Source organism: Pyrus communis, chromosome 11, assembly GCF_041283825.1.
Source record: "Pyrus communis isolate YQ-2024b chromosome 11, ASM4128382v1, whole genome shotgun sequence".
NCBI lineage: Eukaryota > Viridiplantae > Streptophyta > Magnoliopsida > Rosales > Rosaceae > Pyrus > Pyrus communis.
In genome coordinates, this window is record NC_142575.1 from 7,262,682 (window position 1) to 7,274,732 (window position 12,051).

The 12,051-nt window shown below is 36.6% G+C and overlaps 1 protein-coding gene across 1 annotated transcript; it reads left to right on the forward strand.

Moving 5' to 3' along the window:
• Positions 1 to 7,717: 7,717 nt before the first annotated feature.
• PLL5 (pol-like 5) lies at positions 7,718 to 11,005 on the forward strand. The gene is made up of 4 exons (XM_068481834.2): positions 7,718 to 9,627; positions 9,729 to 9,842; positions 10,229 to 10,493; positions 10,593 to 11,005. The coding sequence occupies exons 1-4, from the start codon at positions 7,960 to 7,962 to the stop codon at positions 10,706 to 10,708; spliced, it is 2,163 nt and encodes a 720-aa protein (XP_068337935.2). The 5' UTR covers positions 7,718 to 7,959; the 3' UTR covers positions 10,709 to 11,005.
• The last annotated feature ends 1,046 nt before the right edge of the window (positions 11,006 to 12,051 follow it).

Consider the following 12,051-nt stretch of genomic DNA (forward strand, 5'->3'; position numbering starts at 1 on the left):
GCAGGATGACCAGAATAATTCTATGTTTGTACGTTCATGTTGAAATATATATCGAATTCACATTAATGATATATACAAACAACATATGATCATTCTTCTTTCCATGTGGGAACTGGATTTGTGAAAAAAAGAAAAAGAAAAAAAGATTGATCAACACAATTGATGTAAAGTCCAGCCCGTGATTACTGCAAATGATTATAACATCCATTCACATATTTCCTCATTTGAAGTCAAAACCAAATAGTTGTAAATGTGAGTAGCATTTTGGAAATGACGAATGCCCTACAAACCTAGCTTCGTGGCGTTCCTCGTACGCAAGTACACCTAGTTAATTTTGGAGTGCAAATAATACCCCTAATAATTATGTATTTATGTACTGAATCTCGTCATTGCCTAGTGAAGCAAAATGAAGAACAATAAAATTCTTTTGAATCATAAGAGTCAAATTAACTAGCTCATGTAGATTGACTTAGGAAATAGAGTGGTTACGACGATTGAAGTGTATGATTTTCGAAACGATTCACTAGTGATTTGTATACCATTACTTAAAAATAAAGAAATTATCCCCAAATTTGAGGAAGGGGGAAACAAAGGAAACAATATACTCAATGTTGGTGAAGTCTCAGCCAAACCCTCCTGTCAAAATTGCCAAATTTAGGACCAAGATGTGGATGGCACAGAATGGAGACAACAATGTTAATATGTACTGCTGGTTGTTAAATATTAGCGGTGGGCAATGGTGGTGGTGGAGGAGCTTAAGCTTGATGACAGTGACCACGGTGCCTAGCTATGAATTCTTTTTCAGTCAAACTCTTTTGATTGTAAATATCTACTGCTGCTTGTAAATATTAGTGGTGGGCAATGGTGGTGGTGGTGGTGGTGGAGGAGGAGCTTAACCTAATGACAGCGACCATGGTGCCTAGCTATGAATTCCTTTTCAGTCAAACTCTTTAGATTGTGTTTGCTCTATGGCTGGCATTTATGTTCATTTAAATCTCTTTTGGTAGACTCCTAAAATTAAAATCTGTATAGCACAAAGTATATAATATTTTTTCTATCCGAGATGCACTCTTGCAACTATTTCACCATGTGACAAAGTTTTTATTAGGCGGATGATGCATTTTTTAAACACGTTTAAGCATTGACAGGCCATATGAAGCGGTGCTAAAACTGTGAAATAGTTGCCAAAGAAAATCTCTCATTTTCCCTCCCTATTTTCCTTGCTAATCAAGTTTCCTTGATTTTGCAACGAAATCAACATTCTTTTTGCAGGTTGAATTAATAATCTTAATTAACAAGAATTTTTAAGGTTCAAGTTTTGTCTATGTGCATTTGGAAAAAGGAGACCTTGTAATTAAAGTCAAGAAATAAGATTAGTTGTTTTAGCCCTCTTTTCATTAATTTATAATTTGATTGACTGGTGTGCTGCCTTACATGATAGAAATTGTCAAACAACATTCATGAATCATAATTGATATTTGGCACTTTTTTAAGGGATCCCCTTTTATTTCTCAAATTAGGTAACCTTAAAATACATAATTTATTCCCAGTTGAAAGGCACCATGATCAAGCCATTTAAGTTATATCTTATTGGGTTTAAACAAAGTCTTACAGTTGTTAATTTATTTTAATAATTAAGGGAAAGAAAGATCAAGAACAAAAAAGACAGATTGATTACTAAAGATGTCATGACATGCACATTATTGGGTTCTCCTTATTTACTTAAACAAAGGCTTAGCTGAAGTGTATAGCATTAGGAGTCCATTGGTCAATAAACATGGTGGCAGCCATGGACAGAGCCAGAAGTTTTTAATGGAAGCATTTTTTAACGATGAAATTAAGTTTAAAATTCGATACAATGTAAACAACTTATCATCCAACTACATGATTTTGAGAATTGGTGTTTAGAAAGTTAAAATTGTAAACTATTAGTTTACATGATTAGGAAGGGTGAGAGGATAGGAAAAGTATAGAACGTAAGAGGCTAATTTCTATTTTTAGTTGGAGCAATTTTCCATCGCAAAAAGAGTTGGGTAAGGGCAACTGGCAGCAAAACTTTCAAAAGGATTGAGAAGGTAATAATAAAGAGAAGTGATTTATGCACTGCTCTTATTCTCTTACTTTTGTCTTCTAACCGTACGATTGGATAAGTCAGAGAACCATCAATGAATATAAACAAACGGAGAAGTGCAAATGTGAAGATCACTATCGTAAGTAAAACCCATCAAACTGAAACAAACCAAAATAAAATAAAAAGTTGAAACCCATTGGATGCATCTTCTTTTACCATATATTATTTGGCAATATAATAACCAAAAATGATTTAAAGATCCAAAGCATGATTATTTTTATCTCCAAGTTGATGAGTCAATGGATCATGCCATTATCTTTCTTTTCTTTCTAGAGTTGTTTAAAGACCACACTAATTGTGCTCCCCAAAAAATTAATTTGGATATGCATGCAAGTCATTGTTCAAATATTAAGCTATTCAACTTTATATGGATTCATTACATGACATTTTATTAGAATTCTGCATAAATTACATTTGAAGATTTGAGTCCAAGATTGTGAAATCTTTTCCACAGTATCGGTGGATATTTTACTAACAAAATAATAAGTAAACGAAAGTTTGTTGAATAAAAAATCACTTATTCACAAAGTCTCCCATGGTTAAGATTAAATTTTACAATGGTAGTGTTAAAACACCTGTTGGAGAATAGGATCCCATGTCGGTCATATGATAAAATAATACATAATTAATATGTGTGAATTTCCACCTTTAATATTACCGAGACCTTTTATGATAAAACTCAACATATAGTAATAAGTGGTTAAGTTGGGACAATATCGATGATATTAGTGATGGAACATGCTTCTTCGGCCTACAAAGTTTGCCAACACACTCCATATTTAAATCAATGGTTGAAATAACACTTAATAAGGTCACACTATGGAATATGGATTTCACAAAAACTTGGCCCGTATATATACGCGTTCATCCCCTAACTAGTAAATAACTTAATAAGATAATATGTGAATAATTGAGTGTGTGGTTTAGTTTAATATGCAGATTTGCACATAACTTAAGGCCTATTTGATTATATGTTAGGTAGGATTAGTTTATGATAAAAGGCTCAGGGTGCTGATAAAATAGACAAAAGTTTGGAAATAGTGGGTGGGTCAAGGAGGGAAGCAAATGGATGTGCATATGTATACGGGTGATGGTGGTGGAGGCTTAGGCAGGTTACTCCACTTGCTATATTGGAATGATGATGGGCTTGAATTATTTCAAGAATGGGATAGAATTAAGAAAGTGGCAATTGATGGGATGAGAAATATTAAGAAGACTCTCGATGAATTATTTGTCATCTTACAGTTTAACGTTAATTTTTGTGTTAATATTATAAAATATTATGTCAAAACATAAGATGACAGAGACTTCATACAAAGTCTCACTTTTAAGAAAGTTTCCTTAACATTTCTTGGGATGGGATTTCTATTGTTTAATGAATAATATTAATAACCTAGGTTGATGCCTACTTACCCTCTTAATATGAACTTTTGAATGCTTGATTAAGGCATATAATATTCCCAAATCAATCTTTATTTTCTTCAAGTGTCGGATGCAATCATTCAGCTAAAAAATAATTACCTTTGCCTCATGATTTTCAATTGTGGTTGCGAAAATACTATTTTCATGACACTAAAATATTGTCACGGGGTAGAGTTAATTCACATTTTATAATACAGTTAAAAGATAAATTTATTTACTTTATTATCAATATTACTAACGAATCTACTTGTTATAACTTGAGAAAATTGTCTCTAGCTAGGGTTTTTGTCCCCATTTTTTGGGTTGATGTCAACCATGTTTTCAAGTTTCCATTTGGATTGGTTGTGTTATAATTGTGCGTTGCATTTACTTTGGTGGTGATTTCTACCTCGATGTCAGTGTCTAATCTATGATAGACAACGGTGATCGTTCATCTGTATTTTATAGTCTCGTTACTATTTGAGTTTTTATAAGCGTGTATTTGGTTTACCTTCGTTGTGTTATGTCAAATTTTCAACTAATATGTACTAGTGCCGAGTTTTATTTTCGTGACTGAATTGAAGACTTCATTGATTGATGGTTGTGCATGATTTTCTCTGGATAATGTGTCAACTCTGCATTTGAATTCCTCTCAAAGGTTAAATTAGGTTAATGTCTTCCATATTTTTCTTCTCACGCTTAATACGATTACACATTTTCACATTTTTCAATTTTTTGTCAATGCCAAATATAAGTTTGAAAAATCAAGATTCAATTTGACATGGAGATTTGACTTGTAGGATTGAAATGAATGTTTTGAATAAGATGTGTTTTCTCCAAACTTCATAAAAAAAATATTTAAAAAAATGTTCAATCTTTCTCGAGCGTGGGAAGCAACCACTCAGGAGGCAACCAATCCACAAACAATTTGAGTATACATTTGTAGGCAAACTATACTCCAAAATAGTCCTGCACTCATTCCAAATTGCTAAAATGTTGGGTACGAGTTTCAAATTGGGGAAATAACGAATGTGATTAGGTGTTAGACAATTTCTCATATTGCTAATTGATTTTGGATAGTGCTATCCACTCATTCATTTTTACTTCTTACACATTTCTCTTAATTTTCGGTCGTCAGATCAAATGATTTGAAGAAGATCAATGACAAAAGATCAACAAGGGTGTGTGAGAGATAAAAATGAGTGTGTGAATATCACATTCCTTAAATTTATGGTAAAACTTGACTTTTTAAAAAGAATTCTCTTTTTATAATTGTAATACGAACAAAATATATAAATGACCAGAAATAATTCCTCGTCTTAACTTGACTTATTACCCATTTTTCTTTTGTCTTCTTAATCTCTTCAACCACCTTGTTTTTACCTTCCAAAACATCATTTACATTTACTTTAACTTCATCTTTACCTTAAAATCCATATAATTCTTGCTTGAAATTACCTCACTTCCTTTTGTCTTTTGATGTTAGGCCAATAGTATGTGCACTCAAATTCGAATCTTCCTTCCCGTAAATTAAAGTAATTTAGTTAGGATATTGTCTTGTGTATATATAAAGGTCTTTTGGTTTCAAATTGGAACGCTTACACCTCTAGATCAAAATAAAACCAAGTTAACACTTCACCCTCCAAATTTTGTGTGAATCAAGGTGGAGCTAGTCTTTAGGTTTCATACAAGTTTGACAGTCGTGGTAAAATCCAAGCATATTTGACAATTTCATGTGTCTAAATTGGAGGCAAGTTTGACATATTTAGTTGTCTAGCTAGATGGTCAAGTCTTACTGGCATCGGCACATACATGCACATCCTTACCCCAAATACTGTCCTATACGATCGCCTCTTTTGCCAAAATCCTCCTTTTGAAACCAACAAATTAGACCAGCTCTTTGAACTCTTCCAAGTTCCAACCCCTTGTGTGCTTCAACAACTGTAAAGTCTTCTTTCAATATCTAAAATGGTATATCTTCCAAACCTGCAAAAGTTAGAAGGCTAATCCAAACTCAATTGTGATACTTCTTTACGACTTGGGTTTTTTTTTAGCAGAGAAATTTGGTTGAAACTAAAACGATTAGAATTAACTAACGACAACATAGCAATTAAATATTGATGATATACTGACGAAATTCTGAAAAGCGATTGTTTTAGCAATTGAGATATGTATTTTCATTATTTCGCCCAACTTCATTTTTATTAAAAAATAAAATGTACATAACTTTCATAGCGAGATAGCCCACTTAAGAAATAGAGTTACGACATCACAATAAATAATTCATAATTAGATATCTTACTCATCACAAATATATATCGTCTTATGATCAAGTTATCCTCAAACGTGATTTTCTTCAACTTGTTCATTCTGTTGGCAACGTTAAGCAAGACTCTTCATCACACAACCCAATTATTGGTGATGTGAAAGCTAGTTTGAGATCTTTCTCTCAAGTCTAGTATAATTCATGCCTAACGTAGCGCTAATGTTGTGGCACATAGAATAACCAAGTTGGTCCTAGTGCATAATCTAAATTTTATTTGGTTTGACGATCCTCCAACTTTTATCCATGCAGTTCTCCTTAAAGAATGCACATAAAAATTTCAATAAAAGTAGAGAAAATTGGAACGAAACACATTTACAATAAGAGTGAAGAATTAGGCAAGACAAATTACACGTAAAAACTTAGCATCGAACTACACATCTAATTAAGTATCCTAAAACAATTAAATCAAAAGCTAGTTTGTTGGTGAAGAAAGTAATTGGTCGAGTAAATTGCAAACCCACAAGATAAATAAATAAATAAAATGTGACTTCCTTATTTAAAAACTGACTTAGCACTAATGGGTTTGTACATGTAGCCTCTGGTATTGACATCATCACCTACCTCCCTCTCCCTCCTTCCATCAATATTTAATCAATATTTAATAGTCAAATATAATTAAAAGTCAACAAAAAGACAAGTCCACATTGGTCAACCTCCTTTATAAACTCCCACATTACCCGTTTACATAACATAATTAGTAATCTACTAATCTTCAACCACACCACCTCACCAAATTTAATAATCCAAATCTAACTAAAAACTTCCCCCAATAAAAACAAAAAATGGTAGCTCAAACAAATCAAAATAAAATACCAAATTGGAAAGATTGTTTAGTCCGAAGAACCTCCAAATTTAATCGTTGATGTGCTTCTAAAAGATAATCATTGTTTATAATGTATGTGCAAAACATTTTTCTTTCGATCGGATTGAAATCGCTAACTTATTCGAAAAAACTACTTCCTGCTACTTGTATTTAAAACTCTTCGTGTTCGAATAAGAAAACTTCATACTTATGAACATAACTATTCATATCATGAATCACTCTATAAATATAATTTCTAAAAAAAAATAAAATAAAATTAAGGTCGTTTAGTCAATCTATTGTAGCAAATACATAGACGGTTCGTATTGCTTTTATCAATTTTGTTCATATGTTTTTATACACTTCCATAATTAAACTTTTTAATTATTATATATATATTTTTACATAGACAATCTTTATTGAGTGATTTATAATATAAACGATTATGATTATAAACACCAAATTTTAGAAATCAACAACAAATAATTTTGAGTAAGAAATCTTACTCATCATTTGAATAAATAAAAATTATTAATTTTTATCGAACTTATTCATTTTTCTTATCAGCGATTATCAATACTATTTTTAAGAAAACAAACCAAAATAAAAAATCAACCACTCAACACTGTGTGTGAGCTGTTTTGACGACGACGACGACGACAAAAAAAAAGAAAAAAAAACACTGTGAGCCCCGGACAGCGTACTCGAGTTGACAAAAGAAATCCCCCACGCAATATTCGCGTCCCACGTGCTTCCGATCCGACGCGTCTCCTCATTCCCCTCGTCCCGATCCAACGGTGCTCGCGGCACGCTTTTCCAAGCCTACTTGTTGGACGTGGCTATTTGACTTTTGGATGCTTCAAAGCATTTCCCCCACGTCGTGTCAACGCATCTCACGAGCGCGTGAGAGAACCTCCACTCAACAAAAATCAACCACGTCTCCCCCTTCCCGGGCCCACCGAGCCGTGCAAATATCCTCCACTCCCAACCGCGCGTTGACTGCACGCTCGTCAAAGACAACCTAGTTAAAGAGAAGCAAAAATTAATCTCAAGACTTAAAACCGACGAGTTTACTAAAAAGCACTATTCAAATAATTATCAAAAAGTCTTTTTTATTTTCCCATTTCAAAAATCTAACCCTTAAAGTCAACGCCTCTCCCTCTTCTTCTTCTTCTTCTTCTTCTCAGCTTCATCTCTCTCTCTCTCTCTACCAATCGGCCATGAGAGCTAAACCAAAAGCTAAAGCTCGATAATCTTTCACTTCAATTTTTAATTTTTTGATTTGGGTTCGATCAGATTATGGGGAACGGCTTCGGGAAAGTGAGCGGGTGCTTCACCGGCGTCAAGGAAGGCCGCCGTCACGGCAGACACGACGAGTCAGTTTTAGAATCGAACCAATACGACGAGGGACTCGGCCACTCCTTCTGCTATGTCCGACCCGACCCAGCTTGGCTCGCATCCTCCAAAGTCCACTCCGAAGAAGCAACCACCTTCAGAACCATCTCCGGCGCTTCCGTCAGCGCCAATACCTCCACCCCTCTTTCCACCTCCCTAATCGATCTCTACTCCTACAACAGCATCGATCGTGCCGCCGCTTTCGAGAGCTCCACCTCTTTCGCTTCGATTCCACTGCAGCCCATCCCGAGAAATCTGATCAACTCGGGGCCGATTTCGGGCGCTGGAATTCCCGGGTCGGGTCCTCTGGAAAGAGGGTTCCTTTCGGGTCCGATCGAGCGCGGGTTCATGTCCGGTCCACTCGATCGGGGCATCTTCTCGGGTCCTATGGAAAAGGGTTACTCCGAGCAGTTGCCTCGGAGCTTCTCGATCGGCGGTCTCGGGTTTAAATCGAGATCCGGGAAGGGCAAGCTTATTCGGGTTTTACGGCGAGCGATATCGAAGACGATGTATCGGGGTCAGAACGCCATCGCTATGCCGATAAAAAGCCGCGTCGTTTCGGTCAAGGAGGATTGGGTTGTCGGCGGCGGACAGGAGAAGATTAATCACAACGAGAATTTGACCGTTAGCAGCGTGAATTTCAGTAGCGAGGGGAGTTTGGAAGACGACGAGTCGTTGGCGAGTCAGAATCTTCAGTGGGCGCAGGGGAAGGCAGGTGAAGATCGGGTGCACGTAGTCGTTTCGGAGGAGGACGGGTGGGTTTTCGTCGGGATTTACGACGGATTCAACGGCCCCGATGCGCCGGATTACTTGATGTCTAACTTGTACACGGCTGTGAACAAGGAGCTTAAAGGGTTGTTGTGGGATGAGAAGGCGGAATCGGGTGCCATTGCCGCCCCTGCAACCTCCCCTGTTCGCTCCGAAGATTCGAATTCGGAGAGTGATGGTGATTTGGGAAGGAATCCGGTGGTGGATGAGCAAGAGAATTATCCTTGTGCAAGTGGGGAGGGGAATTTAGATTCGAATTCGAGGAGAAAAGAAGGGAGGAATTCGAAAACAAAGTACCGCGGCACGGGGAGGAAATGGGAGGATAATCAGAGGAGGTGGAGGTGTGAGTGGGATAGAGAGAGAGTAGAGCTTGATCGGAGGTTAAAGGAACAGCTCAGTAAGTTTTTGGGTTCCGATGGATCGTCCACCGGAGCTCCAAGTGCGAATCACTCGGATGTTTTGAAAGCTCTGTCTGAAGCCTTGAGAAAAACAGAGGAGGCCTATTTGGAAGTTGCTGATAAGATGCTTTTGGAAAATCCTGAATTGGCTCTGATGGGTTCTTGTGTTCTTGTAATGCTGATGAAGGGCGAGGATGTTTATGTGATGAATGTGGGCGATAGTCGGGTGGTTTTGGCGCACAAGGCAGAACCCGATTATTGGTTAGGGAAGATTAGGCAGGATTTGGAGAGGATTAATGAGGAAACTTTGAATGATATGGAAGGATGTGATGGCGAGAGAGGCAATGCGATTCCCAATTTGACTGCATTTCAGCTGACCACGGATCACAGCACAAGTGAAGAAGAGGTGTGTTGTGTTTCGTTTTTCGCGTTGTTTCTTGTGTTTCTGTTTTGGTTGTTAGTTTTGAGAGGTTTGATTCATGTTTTTGTATGCTGCATTTTCTTCAGGAAGTTCAGAGAATCCGAAATGAACACCCCGAGGATGCTTGCGCTGTGATGAATGACCGTGTCAAAGGCTCCTTGAAGGTCACTCGGGCATTCGGTGCAGGTTTTCTCAAACAGGTATTGTTACATTCTACACTAGCTGCTGCTCTACAGCCTATTTGTTAGCATTCTTTCATTTAGTAGTCCATTACATCTCAAGTAATTGTGCTTGTATATCGATAATAGAAGCATTCGGATGTTACAGCCATTCTGATTAGTAACCTTCAGCTGCACGAATAACTTAGAAAGATTAGAAATCACTTGAAGTATCATTGCTAGAACAAATAGAAAAATATTTGAGCTGCAAATTATGAACTATTGAGATTTTAGATGCGACAGATGGATGACGGAATATTTTACTGAATGCCAATTTTTACATTGAAGGATCTCTTCGTTTAGATTTACAATGTTTCATGACAAGATTGTTCGCTTGCTGATATCGATATTTGTCTGTCTGCGTGCAGCCTAAATGGAACAATGCACTTCTAGAGGCGTTCCAAATCGACTACATAGGGACTTCCCCATACATCACTTGTTCTCCGTCTCTCCACCACCACAGATTAGGTCCCAAAGACAGGTTTTTGATATTATCCTCTGATGGATTGTATCAATACTTTACCAACGAAGAAGCTGTTTCCGAAGTTGAACTTTTCATCACATTGCAACCTGAAGGAGATCCGGCGCAGCATCTGGTTGAGGAAGTGCTGTTTCGTGCTGCAAAAAAGGCCGGTAAGTTGTAATCAAAATTAGAGAAAACATTGTTCCAATAAAAAAATTTAATTCATTGCAGAACACTAATACAGTGAACTTGGTTTGTATGAATCTCAGGAATGGACTTCCACGACCTTCTCCAAATACCCCAAGGGGATCGAAGGCGGTACCATGATGATGTTTCTGTCATTGTTATCTCCCTAGAAGGAAGAATATGGAGATCATGTGTATAAGTAGAGAAAATAAAAGATAAACAGATAAAAATACAGAGAAAATCCCGGAAAAGTCAGGCATTTCCTTCCTTGTTCGACATTTTTTTCTTCGTTTTTTCCCTAATCACCTCTGTAAAATACCAATTGAGCTTCAGGAAGTTCCTGAGGAGGAACTTGGTTGTGCACTTTTCTGGGTGATGAGGACTGTAAAGATGTAAAATCTGGTTCTCTAGCTGATTACATAAACTTTTCACAGAAAATCAAAATTGTAATTTTTCGAATAATCGACGTACCTTGCGAAAAGGGTTTTGTTTGGCACTATCTTCTCTGCCATCACTTTACTGCAATTCTTATGATCAAACTTTTCATCTCAGCAGCATCTGCATCTTCTGCTTTTTTTGTGAGCAATTGGATTGTTGGCTTTCCAAATGTTCCTTTGCCACATAAGAAATACTAGGTTTTGGATATTTGTGTTCCCTTATCAGCATATATCTGTGTGTGTGTGTGTGTGTGTGTTAGTATATATTGGTTCCACACACAGAAAGTGAAGCTCTTTATTTGTGTTGCACTTATTCTTTAGAGTATATGTTCTTTGTGAGATTTCTGTGGTACCGAAAGTTGACTTGTGGAACTTCAATGTACCATCATGTACTGAATCAATGGTTAGGGTAGTTTGGTGGAGAGATTCCCACTCATTTTTTCAACAATTTTTTTTTTGAACGAGATTTTTCCAACATATTATTTTAATCCGAATGAAGAATCGTCACGAGGGAGCCAGCTAGCTAAAGGGCGAACAGTGTAAAGTCAACATTTGGAATGGGTCAACCTTTAGTTGACCATGTGCATAAAACCCAAACCATTGCCTTGTCATAACCATGAAAAACGATATTCATGCACTCTCGTAAATACGTTTGAGTGAGACTTGTTGACACCTGTAATATTTATCATTCAGCGTATTATAATAAGTTTAAGTTGTAACATGGTAATACTAGTAAAAGTGTATTTTGTATTTTAGTAGGGTTTACCGATACTCGACAATAAATCAGCAATGTAATCAGTTTTGTGTGTCTGAAAACTTTACTTTTGAAAGTGTCTGAATAGCAATTCTCATGTATATAATGCATGTCTTTTGATCAAACTGATTCATTTGCAACACACAATGACTATTTACACGTAAAGAGTCAAATTTCTAATCATGCACATATACGAGATTTTATATTTCCACCAGCGTATAGTATATATAATGAAATTGTTAACAGTTGAATCATTGACCGCACATCCGACCATTCATGTGCGTGCCCTACATTGTAGTATAGTTGAATTTGGTATATGCATTTTGGTGATGCCACGCAGCAAAAGGAGAG